The 16,624-nt window shown below is 42.1% G+C and overlaps 1 protein-coding gene across 1 annotated transcript in view; it reads right to left on the minus strand.

Moving 5' to 3' along the window:
* The window catches only part of MMP19 (matrix metallopeptidase 19), a 32,156-nt gene extending 20,248 nt beyond the window's left edge, over positions 1-11,908 (minus strand). Inside the window, exons 1-3 of the mRNA XM_069758442.1 lie at positions 11,727-11,908; positions 3,441-3,529; positions 1,243-1,373 (exon numbers count right to left, since the gene is read on the minus strand). Of these exons, the coding sequence (XP_069614543.1) occupies positions 1,243-1,373; positions 3,441-3,529; positions 11,727-11,813 (307 nt within the window). The 5' untranslated portion in view covers positions 11,814-11,908. The remainder of the gene's footprint in view (positions 1-1,242; positions 1,374-3,440; positions 3,530-11,726) is intronic.
* Positions 11,909-16,624: the final 4,716 nt, after the last annotated feature.

Consider the following 16,624-nt stretch of genomic DNA (forward strand, 5'->3'; position numbering starts at 1 on the left):
TAATTGCATGGACAGAACTTGCTCTGGGGATCTGGAATAGGTACCTGCGATTACAGTGGTGGATATTTCAGTAATGTGATGGGAATGAACTGGAATGGCTCAATTTGCCGCCATGCAATAATCATACACAGGTACTAATCTAATATATAATTGCCTAGAATACTACTTCCTGCAATTTGTGCCAACTTCCGTGGCTTTGTCCGGAGCTAATGTCCGGAGCTAATGTCCGGAGCTAATGTCAGGAGCTAATGTCCGGAGATTAATTGCCTAGAATACTACTTCCTGCAATTTCTGCCAACTTCCGTGGCTTTGTCCGGAGCTAATGTCTGGAGCTAATGTCCGGAGCTAATGTGCGGAGCTAATGTCCGGAGCTAATGTCCGGAGCTAATGTCCGGAGCTAATGTCCGGAGCTAAGTGACGTCAACAGTGTCCAGTGTCTGATTGGTTGCCGCCTGCTGCGAGCGACCAATTAGAAACGTGCCGTACTGTGACACACTCCGCCCGCCATTTTGGTGTGATTTTTGAATTTTTACCTCACAGCAAGTTTCTACTGCGTGGAGGCGGGCCCAGTGACGTTGCTCTTCAAGCTCCTGCCGAATTTCGTCAAAAAAATGATAATACCATTTACCAAAACTATATATATTTAGTTGTGAAGTGGTTCAGTGACATTTTCACACCAATTTTGAACTTTTGTTTGGTGTTTTCTCCATATACTGCCTATTATTTTTGTTCTTTCTTACTATTATTTATTAATTGTATTATTCTTACATTTGAATAAATAAAGTATATATGGATTCTAGACTCCCGATTCTTTAGAATCGGGCTGCCATCTAGTGAACCTATAATCCATATCAATGACCCAATAGCTTTGCCTGTTTAATGGGAGTGCAATATGGGTACCTTTTATGGCCCATTTAACAAAAATAAAACAATAAAACATGACTCATATGGTTCAAGTGGGATCATCATAGGACTTTGAGGAAAGCATTGCTTAAATTTATTAGCATTCCAATGGTGGGATATCTAAAATCTGTTGTTATAGCAAATATACATCTTAAGGGCTAATGCATGGACTGTCTCTCAATACCTCAGTGTGAGAGCCTCATAGAAGTATAAGAAGCTGTCACTCATGGGTCGGGAGAGTCATGGCCAGTCCGAGAATTGCGTTCTGAGATCGGACTGATTAGGTAGTTGAATAATACGCTCTTCTATTAGCCCAGCAACACCATAGGAAGAAAGTACCTAATAGCTGATATCGCAGAGTCTTCTGGTTAAATGGGTCTTCTAATCCACACCGTGGCTGCTTCATCTTGTCCAGTGTATCATTGTCCAAGACCCCTGTTTTGGGGAGCTGAGAAACCAGCTGGAAAACTCTGTACAATTATATAAGTCAAGAACATTATTAGAGGGCAAATAAGAGCACCACAATCTTTCGGAATGCCAATACAAATTTTACCTACAGTGGGGGAAATACGTATTTGATCCCTTGCTCATTTTGTAAGTTTGCCCACTGACAAAGACATGAACAGTCTATAATTTTAAAGGTAGGTTAATTTTAACATTGAGAGATAGAATATCAAAAATAAAATCCAGAAAATCACATTGTATAAATTATATAAATTGTATTTGCATTTTGCACTGAGAAATAAATATTTGATCCTTATGGCAAACAAGACTTAATACTTGGTGGCAAAACCCTTGTTGACAAGCACAATAGTCAGATGTTTTTTGTAGTTGATGATGAGGTTTGCGCACATATCAGGAGGAATTTTGGTCCATTCCTCTTTGCAGATCATCTCTAAATGATTAAGATTTTGAGGCTGTTGCTTGGCAACTCGGAGCTTCAACTCCCTCCATAAGTTTTCTATGGGATTAAGGTCTGGAGACTACCTTGGCCACTCCATGGCCTTAATGTGCTTCTTTTTGAACCACTCCTATGTTGCCCTGGCTGTATCTTTTGGGTCATTGCCTTGCTGGAAGACCCAGTCATGACCCATTTTTAATGTCCTGGCGGAGGGAAGGAGGTTGTCACTCAGGATTTTACAGTACATGGCTCCATCTATTTTCCCATTGATGCGGTGAAGTAGTCCTGTGCCCTTAGCAGAGAAACACCCCCAAAACATAATGTTTCCACCTCCATGCTTGACAGTGGGGACGATGCTCTTTGAGTCATAGGCAGTGTGGCGGGCACTGTGCACTGTGGTCCCAGCTGACTCAAAGAGCATCGTCCCCACTGTCAAGCATGGAGGTGGAAACATTATGTTTTGGGGGTGTTTCTCTGCTAAGGGCACAGGACTACTTCACCACATCAATGGGAAAATGGATGGAGCCATGTACTGTAAAATCCTGTGTGACAACCTCCTTCCCTCTTCCAGGACATTAAAAATAGGTCGTGGCTGGGTCTTCCAGCAACACAATGACCCAAAACATACAACCAAAGCAACAAAGGAGTGTATCAAAAAGAAGCACATTAAGGTCATGGAGTGACCTGGAGTTGAAGCTCCGAGTTGCCAAGCGGCAGCCCCAAAATCTTAATGATTTAGAGATGGTCTACAAAGAGGAGTGGACCAAAATTCCTCCTGACATGTGCGCAAACCTCATCATCAACTACAAAAAACGTCTGACTGCTGTGCTTGTCAACAAGTATTGTCTTGTTTGCCAGAGGGATCAAATACTTATTTCTCACTGCAAAATGCAAATAAATGTATGCAATGTAATTTTCTGGATCTTATTTTTGATATTCTATCTATCAATGTTAAAATTAACCTACCCAGAAAGTCATACGGAGCGTTGTTCCTCACATAGTCCTCCTTTATTGATCTGCAGCCACTATCAGTTCATCAAGCATTACATGGTTAATTTCAATTCACCGATTGGTATATGAGAGAGCTTATATCTATTAACACATCTATTAGGCTTACCTAATTAAACCTGCAGGGTTTTAAACGTGCCTGGGGGGGGGGGAGGGTTGGGGTCAGGATTGATTGTTATACTGAATAACCCCGTCTTCTTTTGAATCTTTCAAGCTACACTTTCTGGATATTGTTATGCCCTTCTTTGTCTTTATATACCGTGTATATTACTGTCTCTTATCTTGTTTGTAGACGGTTATAAATAAATATTAAAAAAAAAAATTAACCTACCCTTAAATTATAGACTGTTCATGTCTTTGTCAGTGGGCAAACTTGCAAAATCAGCAAGGGATCCAATACTGATTTCCCCCACTGTATATGTCCTATGGTAAATTGACTTTCACTTGTCATATATGTCAAATGTTAAGTAGGTGCCCCCTTTTTTTGTCATCGGCCAAAAAGCTTCCAATGTCAGCTTTATACATGGAAGTTCTTATTGTTGCAATACCAAACACAGTTCATGAACAAGAGAGGTGACATTTTTAGAAGAAAGACGGTATGCTTTTCTTTTTCGATATAGCAACTTACTGTACAGCTTCCTGAATTTCTTCCAGACTGAAATCCTTGCTGTCACTCTCAAGCGGCTTCTGTAAGTATCCAAACTGCTTTAGATATTCCTGTAAAGATGGTGGAAAGTTTCAAAGTACATTAAACTGCTAAAAAAAAGAAGAAGCAAAAACAGCATTGAAATTGACATGTGATGTGGTATTTTTGGAGTATGTTCACATGGGACAGTTATCTTCTGGCTTTCTTGAAGGACACGGGGAAACATCAGAATATTAAAACCTCTTAATGACAGTCAATACGTCTTTTAACTGACCTGAGATATAAGAGAATAGCATCCTCATACAGGTGACAATCCTCTAGCTATCAGCTGTACAATCAGTGTTTGCACCTTCCAAATCTGTTTAGCCCCTTAGATGCTGCTGTCAATAGTGATTACATTATTATAAATGGTTAACAGAGTGCGGGGGCTTCTTCTTTATCCCAATTGGTGCCCTCAGATCATGATTGTGTGGTCCTGATGTTTGCCATGGCAATTCACGACCAAATAGCAGCTAAAGGCTATGTGTACACGTTGCGGATTTTGCTGCGTATCCGCAGCAGCTTTCCATGTGTTTACAGTACAATGTAAACCTATGGAAAACGCAATCCGCAGTGCTCATGCTGCGGAAAAAAACGTGCGGAAACGCTGCGGGTTACATTCTGCAGCATGTCAATTCATTGTGCGGATTCCGCTGCGGTTTACACCTGCTCCACAATAGGAATCCGCAGGTGTAAAACCGCAGGTGGAATCTGCACAAAATCCACATAAAAACCGCGGTAAATCTGCAGCTAAAACGCAGTGCCTTTTACCTGTGGATTTCTCAAATGCGCTGAGGTAAAACCCGCAGAGCTCCAAAATACGTGTGCACATAGCCTTAGAGTCTGACGGCTGTTGTAACCTGTTCAGAAGTTAGAAGCATTTAGGTGGTAAAAATACACATTTTCATTTCTGTCATGCCACTTTGCATTAATTCCTGAAAAGCACTTTAAGGGTTAATAAACTACCTGACTGCAGTTTTCAATATGTCAGCGGGTGTTATATTTAAAATGGTATAACTTTTGGGGGTTTCCCAATATATGGGACCCCTAAAAGCACTTCAAGCAATAGGCCCTAAAAAAATAAATTTTGTAAATTTCCTTGAAAAAATGAAAAATTACTGCTACATGTTTAAACCTCCTAAAATGCTAACAAAATAAAATAACATTTTACAAATGGTGCTGATGTAAAGCAGGCATGTGGGAAATGTTATTTACCAATGATTTGCTGTGGTATGACCATCTGGATTAAATAAATAATCATTCAAATTTTGAAAATGGCTAATTTTTTAACATTTTTCTCAAATTTCAGATTTTTTTGACAAATAAACACAACATATCCACATAAATTTACCATTATCATAAAGTATAATGTGTCATGAAAAAAAACAGTCTCAAAATCACTGGGATTTGTTGAAGCGTTCCAGAGTTATTACCACATAAAGTGACACTGGTCAGATTTCAAAAATTTGGCTCCGTCACTAAAGGTAACGTCACACTTAGCGACGCTGCAGCGATACCGACGACGATCCGGATCGCTGCAGCGTCGCTGTTTGGTCGCTGGAGAGCTGTCACACAGACCGCTCTCCAGCGACCAACGATGCCGGTAACCAGGGTAAACATCGGGTAACTAAGCGCAGGGCCGCGCTTAGTAACCCGATGTTTACCCTGGTTACCATCCTAAAAGTAAAAAAAAACAAACACTACATACTTACCTACAGCCGTCTGTCCTCCAGCGCTGTGCTCTGCACTCCTCCTGTACTGTCTGTGTGAGCACAGCGGCCGGAAAGCAGAGCGGTGACGTCACCGCTCTGCTTTCCGGCTGACCGACGCTCACAGCCAGTGCAGGAGGAGTGCAGAGCACAGCGCTGGAGGACAGACGGCTGTAGGTAAGTATGTAGTGTTTGTTTTTTTTTACTTTTAGGATGGTAACCAGGGTAAACATCGGGTTACTAAGCGCGGCCCTGCGCTTAGTTACCCGATGTTTACCCTGGTTACCAGTGAAGACATCGCTGAATCGGTGTCACATACGCCGATTCAGCGATGTCTGCGGGGAGTCCAGCGACCAAATAAAGTTCTGGACATTCTTCCCCGACCAGCGACAGCACAGCAGGGGCCTGATCGCTGCTGCCTGTCACACTGGACGATATCGCTAGCGAGGACGCTGCAACGTCACGGATCGCTAGCGATATCGTCTAGTGTGACGGTACCTTAAGGAGTTAATCTATTGTGAAATGCTAAAGACTTTCAGAACCAATGAAATTTTTAGGGCTCGTTCATATGGCCGCGTTTTGTATCCAAAAAACGGACTGCACTCAGACCAATATTATTCAATTGGGCAGTGCAGATGAGCAAGTTTTTTCACTGATCAAATCAGAGTGTTACAAATAATTGCACCATGCATTAGTTTCTTCCCTCAATCGGATGAGACACATCCATTCAAGTCTTGGTATGTGAAAAGAAATCAGATGCCGTATGGAGCCGCAGTAAGGCCTGTGCAGGATCAATAGTAAAAAGATCTAATGTTAAAAGTAATAAACAAAATAAAAAATCATTATATACTCACCTTCCGTCGCGTTTCCCGCTCCTCGCGACGCTCCGGTCCATGCATTGCGGTCTCGCGAGATGATGACGGAGCGGTCTCGTGAGACCGCTCCGTCATCATCTCGCGAGACCGCAATGCATTCTTAGGACTGGAGCATCGCTAAACGCCTGGGCTGGATCCGGGGGCCGACAGAAGATGAGTATATAACTATTTTTTATTTTAATTCTTTTTTTTAACAGGGATATGGTGCCCACATTGCTATATACTGCGTGGGCTGTGTTAGTACTATGTGGGCTGTGTTATATACTGCGTGGGCTGTGTTATGTACTACGTCTCTGTGCTATATACTACGTGGGCTGTGCTATATACTACATCGCTGTGCTATATACTACGTGGGCTGTGTTATATACTGCGTGAGCTGTGCTATATACTGCGTCTCTGCAAGGTATTTTTTTTTCATAATTGGAGAATAATGGAGTGTTTCTGTTTTTATTTAATTAACTCTCTTTTTATGTCTTTCAGCTTGGCATTTTTGGAGTACTTCAGATCTTCATATTTTTTTTATTTATTGGATGTGTGAATGAGCTGTAGGGAGGTGTTTTTAAAAATAAACTATTTTTTCTGTGAGTGTTTTTTTTATTTTTGATTACTGGGTTAGTAATGGGGGTGTCTGGTAGATACCCCTCAATTACTAACCCCTGGTCTTGACGCCAGCAGACATTGCAAAGCTGACATCAACCTCATAAACATTACCCCTATTGTGACTGCACCAGAGCTATCGGGAAGAGTTGAGGCAAAGTGCCATAACTGGCACATGTAATGGATATGCGCCAATTCTGGGGTAGCTGCGGGCTGGTATTTTTAGGTTATGAAGGGACAGATAACCATGGGCTTCCTAGTCTATTAATATCAGCTCACAGCTGTCTGATTTGCCTTTGCTGGTTTTCAAAAATGTCGGTACCCCATGTCATTTTTTTAAGGGCCATCCCCCTGTTTTTGTATAACCGGCAAAGAAGATAGCGGTAAGCTGATATTAAAAGGAGGGACTCCACATCATTTTATTAAATTGATTTATTGATTTAATAGGTTTAATAAGGCTAAACACCCTTTAGGGCCACATGAAAGTAACTAAAGGATGCTAGTTTATTATATGTAGGGGGCTTGTGACATTAAATTTCTACATGACATACATCTATTCTAGCTATCTATCTTTATATATCAATCTATCTTATTCTATTCTATATCTGTTATCTATTATATTTTGGCGGTTTGGGCTGTGAATTTACTGTACTTGGCTAATGAAATGTCGGGTTTCCTTTGAAATGTATGCATCAAAATTGAGCGAGACATGTGTGGTCTGCGTGCCGAGCAATTTTTTTTTCTCGCACCCATTGACTTGAATTTGCGAGTGGATTCTCGCATCTACTCTCTACATGATGCAATTTTTTCCTAAGTCCGAATAGAGTTGAGGAAAAAAACGCAGATGAGCACGGTCTCATTTACTATCATTGGTCAGCGTGCATTACGATGTTTTCTCGCACTGCACTTGTCCGATTTGTACGCTCGTGTCAGTGAGCCCTAACAGCTTTCATTTAGGGGCTGAGAGACAATACAGATCTGTTCCTACATCACAGAAACCATTTGTTATAACATAACAGTGTAGATAACAAATATCAACCTGAAGTTCAGAATAGAGGAGAAAGTTGTGTTACTTCTAGATTTAGCTCACATACAGTGGGGCAAAAAAGTATTTAGTCAGTCAGCAATAGTGCAAGTTCCACCACTTAAAAAGATGAGAGGCGTCTGTAATTTACATCATAGGTAGACCTCAACTATGGGAGACAAAATGAGAAAAAAAAATCCAGAAAATCACATTGTCTGTTTTTTTATCTTTTTTTTGCGTATTATGTTGGAAAATAAGTATTTGGTCAGAAACAAAATTTCATCTCAATACTTTGTAATATATCCTTTGTTGGCAATGACAGAGGTCAAACGTTTTCTGTAAGTCTTCACAAGGTTGCCACACACTGTTGTTGGTATGTTGGCCCATTCCTCCATGCAGATCTCCTCTAGAGCAGTGATGTTTTTGGCTTTTCGCTTGGCAACACGGACTTTCAACTCCCTCTAAAGGTTTTCTATAGGGTTGAGATCTGGAGACTGGCTAGGCCACTCCAGGACCTTGAAATGCTTCTTACGAAGCCACTCCTTCGTTGCCCTGGCGGTGTGCTTTGGATCATTGTCATGTTGAAAGACCCAGCCACGTTTCATCTTCAATGCCCTTGCTGATGGAAGGAGGTTTGCACTCAAAATCTCACGATACATGGCCCCATTCATTCTTTCATGTACCCGGATCAGTCGTCCTGGCCCCTTTGCAGAGAAACAGCCCCAAAGCATGATGTTTCCACCACCATGCTTTACAGTAGGTATGGTGTTTGATGGATGCAACTCAGTATTCTTTTTCTTCCAAACACGACAAGTTGTGTTTCTACCAAACAGTTCCAGTTTGGTTTCATCAGACCATAGGACATTCTCCCAAAACTCCTCTGGATCATCCAAATGCTCTCTAGCAAACTTCAGACGGGCCCGGACATGTACTGGCTTAAGCAGTGGGACACGTCTGGCACTGCAGGATCTGAGTCCATGGTGGCGTAGTGTGTTACTTATGGTAGGCCTTGTTACATTGGTCCCAGCTCTCTGCAGTTCATTCACTAGGTCCTCCGCGTGGTTCTGGGATTTTTGCTCACCGTTCTTGTGATCATTCTGACCCCACGGGGTGGGATTTTGCGTGGAGCCCCAGATCGAGGGAGATTATCAGTGGTCTTGTATGTCTTCCATTTTCTAATTATTGCTCCCATTGTTGATTTCTTCACTCCAAGCTGGTTGGCTATTGCAGATTCAGTCTTCCCAGCCTGGTGCAGGGCTACAATTTTGTTTCTGGTGTCCTTTAACAGCTCTTTGGTCTTCACCATAGTGGAGTTTGGAGTCAGACTGTTTGAGGGTGTGCACAGGTGTCTTTTTATACTGATAACAAGTTTAAACAGGTGCCATTACTACAGGTAATTAGTGGAGGAAAGAGGAGACTCTTAAAGAAGAAGTTACAGGTCTGTGAGAGCCAGAAATCTTGATTGTTTGTTTCTGACCAAATACTTATTTTCCAACATAATATTCAAAAAAAATGATAAAAAAACAGACAATGTGATTTTCTGGATTTTTTTTTCTCAGTTTGTCTCCCATAGTTGAGGTCTACCTATGATGTAAATTACAGACGCCTCTCATCTTTTTAAGTGGTGGAACTTGCACTATTGCTGACTGACTAAATACTTTTTTGCCCCACTGTATGTGCAGTATATTCACTGAAGGAAGAACAGGGATTTCCCATAAATGATGTTGGTCCTAACCCTGAGACCAGCTCCTGATCTGACCCCTCTACAGTGGAGATGACCACCTCTTCTCTCACTCTCCACATGGATGCAGCACCTGCTGCTCTCTATGTGGGTGCAGATCCCCGGAATGAGGCGTACAATACATCTATCAGACATTTATCCTGGAAATATGCCATTTTTTACTGCTCGACTTTCAAAATCCATCCATAATTGTGTAAATTGCATTTGCTTTCTCTCTCATTGCTTTTTTTTTATTATTAAGCTTGTGTTTAGTCCCATAAATCCTCCATCCAGTGTACATTCTGCTTAGTTACAGAAAATTAGCTTAATTTTAGATGACTTTTCCTCCACCCTAAAGTTTCCCAAATCTTTTAAAGGTGAAAGTCTAATGTGTATGGGGGGCCTCCTGACTCTCCCCGGCAGATGATGTCAAGGCAGAGAAGGATCCAGACTCTCTGATTTCTGGCTGCTTATCCTATTGTTTTCCGGGAGGTAAGCAACCGCCAAAGGAGTCTGGCAGCGACTTTCTCATAGCAATGACAGGCAAACTCAGCCAAGCCAAATGTTATGTACATGGAGGAATTGGGAGAGATAGCTGTTGCCTAAATGACCATTCACCCTACAGTTATCTATTGTGAGCGGAGGGCTTTAAATCCCCAAGTGCAAGCTTTACCATACAATTAGCATAAAATTGATGAGTATATTTTTCCCAAAGAAAAAAAATTAAACAGGAAACTGTATTCAATTACTAAAATAAGAGGCAGAAAGAACAGTTTTAGAAAAACCTGTATTCTTTTGAGCAAAGAAATTAGGTGACCGAACTTGACATGAATTAGGCAATGAAAAAGCAATTTTCCCACTCAACTCTAGATGATCCTTCCTAAATAAGAACCGGGCCTAGCGTGGGTACTGGAGAGGCTTCATATGAAGAGGTTTACAGTTTAGACATGCTTTAGCATTTATGCGTAGATATACAGTTGTGCTCAAAAGTTTACATACCCCTGCAGAATTTTTGCTTTCTTGGCCTTTTTTCGGGGAATATGAATGATAACACCAAAACTTTTTCTCCACTCATGGTTAAGTGGTTGGGTGAAGCCATTTATTGTCAAACTACTGTGTTTTCTCCTTTTAAATCATAATGACAACCCAAAACATCCAAATGACCCTGATCAAGAGTTCACATACCCTGGTGATTTTGGCCTGAAAACATGCACAGACATTGACACAATTGACTTCTGAAAACAGGCCAAGAAAGCAAAAATCCTGCTGGGGTATGTAAACTTTTGAGCACAACTGTATGTGTCTGCTATTTGCCATGCTGTCATACACTATCCTATGATTGGTAAAGGACTTGACAGCTTTTCACCGTCCTTTTTTGTTAGAAGGGTTCTCCATAAATAATCTGGTTACAGTTTATCCCCAATTGGCTTTATTACACACTGCAATTTGATAGAAAGTATTCAATTGACCTGAAACACAACCACAGGGTAAATGTAGCATTACATGGAGCTTATTTTAAAGGGTTGTACATGTAGTCCAATCCATTGGCATCATGGCGTAAGATAAGAGAAGCTGAGTAGATTGATGTATAGTTTTGTGGGATTATATTCAGTATAACTTGTGCTTTATTCATTTAAATATTCAATAATTCTATGTTTTGGGGTCCAATGGGTGGTCTTACTGATTGACATCTATCCTATCTCTGCATACAAAGTCAGGGAATATAGAGAATGCTGTCATTCACTGCTAAACCCAACCCACTGGACTCCTAGGTCTGGCATACAAATTAAGTAAAATATAATTTACGCTTAATATTTTGACAGAAAACTATACATCCATTTGCTCATCGCCTGCTGCTCGGTTTCATATTGCCTGTTGATAGCGATACCAATTCATATTCTATGGCCACATCCACACATTGAGATTAGGGGAAAAGTATAATAGAAACATGTCACCACTTCTGGATTTATCACCCACTCCTGGTTTTGGCTTGCAAATACTGAGGTAAAATACTGACCAAATACTGACCGTGTGAACGTGGCCTCATTGTGTAATACCGGTATGTGCTCTGTACTCAAAAGAAGCACAATCTTTGTAGTTTTTCTCTTATTCAACCAGGTTGTGAACAAAGGATTTCTGTCTACTAAATAATATAAATCAAGATTTTCTACAAACGATGATACGTTAATTATTCTGCTTATTGAATCAACCCAAAATGTATTTTCGAAATTCTAATTTAGTGAATTATAGTTTGTGATGGGAAACAAAAGATTTCCAGACTAATAGGTATGTCAGTGGACTTACCAAGGCTTCTTCTTCAGCGGTGGGGTCTACTAAGGTTGCAGCATAAGTAGTTAAGGCCAAAGCTCCCAGCAAAGGCAGCAGCAGCATCCTGCAGTCGTTCTCTATGGAGAGGTCCTAGTGACTAAGTCTCTGCTCCTTTGCTCTTGGTTCCCCCTGCAAGCCTTTAAGAGTCCTGCCAGAATGACTCACAAACACTCTGTGCTCCTTCCTCCTCCCAAACCTCCCACTTGCATCTTCCTCCTTGAGAAACCGGCATGGAATGCAGAATTAACCCCTCTCCTGCAGACTCAGGATGAATAATTTTATGCAACTTTAGGATCAAAAACTTCTAGTCACTGACAAATCGTCATTTATCTTCTGGTCATTGCTTGTTGACAGGTGATATCTGTGTATAAGGGAACACTCACTAACACTGAGTCACTGACCCAGACATGCATCGGTTTAGTAAACTATTGCGCTGAAATTCATATACTCATACAATAGATATCCGCTTTGTCTCCAGGCTGCCACGTTATTTATGTGCGCTTGGGATTTTGGGATTTCTGTATGTTCTGTAAGTTCATACTGTACATATGAAATGTAATCACTGTTACATGACATTGCTGTCCCATATGGCATGGAAAAGGGCCGCCTCATGCCATGTTCCTTTACTGTATTCTTCTAAGGTGGCTGAGGACTCTTTGGACCCCCTAAGTCTCCATTGTTGAAGTACTTACTATAGTTACACCCCCAAATTTGTAATTGGTAAGATAATGAACAGTCATGTAGTTCTCTATCCCGAGTGCCGTAGAAATAATTGTTGAATAACTTATGTTGTGTTCCTGGAATACCGGACAAATACAATATGATTAATACAAGAAAAGGCTCACAAGTCCAGTAGAGCACCATCCTACTCAAAGACGACTTTTTAGCTTATACTTTGTTACTAGGGTCTATATTTTGTGACTTGATTCACAAATAACGTATTAGATTGTATGATGATATGTTCTGTATGTACAATGAGAAGCACAAAATTTACACTTCAAATTAAGGTTTTCATGCACATGTTCTGCATGGAGAGTGGGATATCAGTGTCATTCCCATATTTAACAAATTTCTCAATAGCCAAAATCAGGACATTTAAAGGGAACCTATTATGTGAGAAAAACGGCATTACCAGCCACCATTTAATTTTCTCCCGGCAGCAGCCCTAAGTTTATTCCTCCTCGCAGCGTTCGTTATTCGGTCACAGGGTGGTGCTGTGCATTGAGAGCGGCGGCTGAAACCGCGACCCAGGTACTGACTGACAGCTGTCCCTAATGCTGAGCCTGCTGACAGTCAGATCCATGGTCATTGTGAAATGTCGGTGCCACCCCCATGACTGAACGCTGAATGATGCCAGGAGGAATAAAGTTAGTTTCCTCCTGGCAGTGGGGCTCTAAGTGTGGGTGCCAGGCAGGTTCAGAACATTATAAACCTGCACCTTAACCCCATATCTCCAAGTGAATAGCATGTTTTCAAATGATAGGTTTCTTTAAGGGGACTCTGTCACCAGAGAATGACTGTTCAAACCAAGTACAGGCATTCGGTACACAAAGGCGTGGCCAAAAATTTAACTACTCTTTCCCACCATCTTGTTTTCCCTATATCTCTTCCCCCACCTCTTCTTTGATTGACAATTCTGGCTCCATAGAGCTAGAGAAGGGCAGAGATAAATGAAAAACAAGCTGGTGGAAAGGTGCACTTAAAATGAATCTGTCACATTTGACCTATCTACAGGGCCGCATTTAGAGTTTCTGCTGCCCTAGGCATTTGTAGTGCTGCCTCCCCCATTGTTGACTATGACACTATCGGCAGTGACTTTGGCAATAATCGCTCATGTGAAAGTAGCCTTTTGCAGCAGTTCCGGCAGTTTTTCCGCATCTGCCGCATAACGGATCACTTACGGCAACAGTGCGTTCTGCCTCATTCATTCCCTATGGGACTTGCGGACATGTGCGGCACTTGCGGTTTTGCCGCGATCCGGCAAATCCGGTATTTGCAGCAATGGCAAAAAAACGCTGCTTGCAGTGTTTTTTTTGTCTTACGGCAAGTGCAAAACCGCAAGTGCCGCACATGTCCACAAGTAGCCATCACTACCTGTCCCTGTACCTTGCTAGTTCATCCCTAACCATCCCTCTCTGACCTAAAACTACACTATAAAGCTTTAGAAAAACGATTTATTAACTGACATATTCCTATGATAATGAGGGCTCCAGGCTACAGCATAGACTGGGACGGGCAGTCTCTGGGTCTCTGTGCAGCACTTCCGTCTCTGCCTCACTGCCTGTGCACAGACATCCCTCCAACGGACTCGGCAACCACCGCTCGCAGTAGCATACCGGCAGAGGTGTATCTAGGCACCTGGAGAAAGAATTCAGTTTGGTTCCCCCCCCCAGGACATATGCGATTTGCACACTTAGTCATGTACCCACGAGCTCCTCTCCCTAATGCTCTCAATGATCAGTGAAAAACAGAGAAGCGGGAAGAGAAGCTCGTTGTCACAGGACCACAAGTATGAACATCGCATATGAGTGAAGTGTCCATGTGATGACTACAGGAACCTGCAGAGCTAAATCATGACATCGCAGGCTTCTGAAATCTCACAACGAATGCAATGCACACGTTTAGGATTCTCCCTTGCCGGTGGACAGTCATGTCAGCACAAGTATGTGATTTGTATACTTCTGACCACATTCCGACTAGACGTGCCCGGCCTTACTCAGTTCATTTTCATTGACTGAGGCCACACATGTCTAGTCAGCGCATGACCACATGTACGTAAATCACCAGCACGAGAGAATCCTGACAGCGTGCAGTGCGCACTGTGAGAATTCAGAAGTCTGAGGTCACAAAGCATGACTGCAGACTCATCACAAACCTGGACATTCCCTTTAAAGCTCCTAACATAAATAAAAACATGAGAGTTAGTTAGTATCACAAATAACATTTACTGTACATCCAGTTACCTTATAGATGACATCGTCTCTGGGGTCGTTCTCCTTCTTTTCTTCATCTTGTCCAGATCCCATGATGAGTTTTCTCATCCACAGCTCGTCTCTGCAGATTTCCATCTTCTCTGCTCTTTTGCAGAAAATTTCCACATGATGCCCTTAACCCCTTCACCCCCGGAGCTTTTTCCGCTTTTTTCATTTTCGTTTTTTGCTCCCCTCCTTCCCAGAGCCATAACTTTTTTGTTTTTCCGTCAATATGGCCATGTGAGGGCTTATTTTTTGCGGGACGAGATGTACTTTTGAAAGATACCATTGATTTTACCATGCCATGTAACAGAAAACGGGAAAAAAATTCCAAGTGTGATGAAATTGCAAAAAAAGTGCAATCTCACACTTGTTTTTTGTTTGGCTTTTTTGCTAGGTTCACTAAATGCTAAAACTAACCTGCCATTATGATTCTCCAGGTCATTACGAGTTCATAGACACCAAACATGTCTAGGATATGTTTTATCTAAGTGGTGAAAAAAAATTCCAAATTTTGCTAAAAAAAAAAAAAAAAAAAAAATGCGCGATTTTCCGATACCCGTAGCGTCTCCAAATTTCGTGATCTGGGGTCAGGTGAGGGCTTATTTTTTGCGTGCCGAGCTGGCGTTTTTAATACCATTTTGGTGTAGATACGTTCTTTTGATCGCCCGTTATTGCATTTTAATGCAATGTCGCGGCGACCAAAAAAACGTTATTTTGGCGTTTTGATTTTTTTTCTCGCTACGTCATTTAGCGGTCAGGTTAATACTTTGTTTTTATTGATAGATCGGCCGATTCTGAACGCGGCGATACCAAATATGTGTATGTTTGATTTTTTTTTAATTGTTTTATTTTGATTGGGGCGAAAGGGGGGTGATTTGAACTTTTATATATTTTTTATTTTTTTATATTTTTAATCACTTTTTTTTAAATTTTGGCATGCTTCAATAGCCTCCATAGGAGGCTAGAAGCATGCATAACTCGATCGGCTCTGCTACATAGAGGTGAAGTACAGATCACCTCTATGTAGCAGAAATGCAAGGTTGCTTTGAACGCCGACCACAGGGTGGCGCTCAAAGCAATCGGCCATCAACAACCATAGAGGTCTCAATGAGACCTCTGGTTGTTATGGCGATGCACTGCTGACCCCCGATCATGTGACGGGGGTCCGCAGTGCGAGCACACCCGGCCGCGCGGCCGGGAGCGCTAGTTAAATGCCGCTGTCAGCGCTTGACGGCAGCATTTAACTAGTTAATGGGCGCGGGCGGATCGCGATTCCGCTCGCGCTCATTGCGCGCACATGTCAGCTGTACAAAACAGCTGACATGTCGCGGCTTTGAGGTGGGCTCACCGCCGGAGCCCACCTCAAAGCAGGGGATCTGCCAGCTGACGTACTATTCCGTCAGCTGGCAGAAAGGGGTTAAAGATACAAGTGTCAGTAAAATGCTCCTGTATAAAAATTTCCCCTCACTATATTGTCTGCACAAAATATGACCCTCACACTGTCCCTCTTATGGTACATGCTCTTCACACTGACCTCTCCTTTCCATACCAGCACTGTCTTCTCATACTGTGTCCACCCCCTGTACTCTCTCATTACACTCCCCCTCCTTGGCATACTGTCCCTTCCTGGCTGTGCCCTTACACTGTCCCTCCATGCTACACCCCCACTACTCAGTTTCTATTCTGTGCCCACTCACTTTTCTCCCTCACACTGTCTCCTCACACTATTCTCCTCCCTCCTCATACTGTCTCCTCTCACATCCCCCTGTTCACCATACTGTTTCCTCATATATTTACCCCCTCACTTTCTATACTGCCTGCTCATACATACCCCCCGACTCCACATTCTGTGTCTGCACACATCCCACCTCCCTCACTCCCCGACCTCTGTCCACATAC

Source organism: Ranitomeya imitator, chromosome 3, assembly GCF_032444005.1.
Source record: "Ranitomeya imitator isolate aRanImi1 chromosome 3, aRanImi1.pri, whole genome shotgun sequence".
In the NCBI taxonomy this organism is placed as follows: domain Eukaryota; kingdom Metazoa; phylum Chordata; class Amphibia; order Anura; family Dendrobatidae; genus Ranitomeya; species Ranitomeya imitator.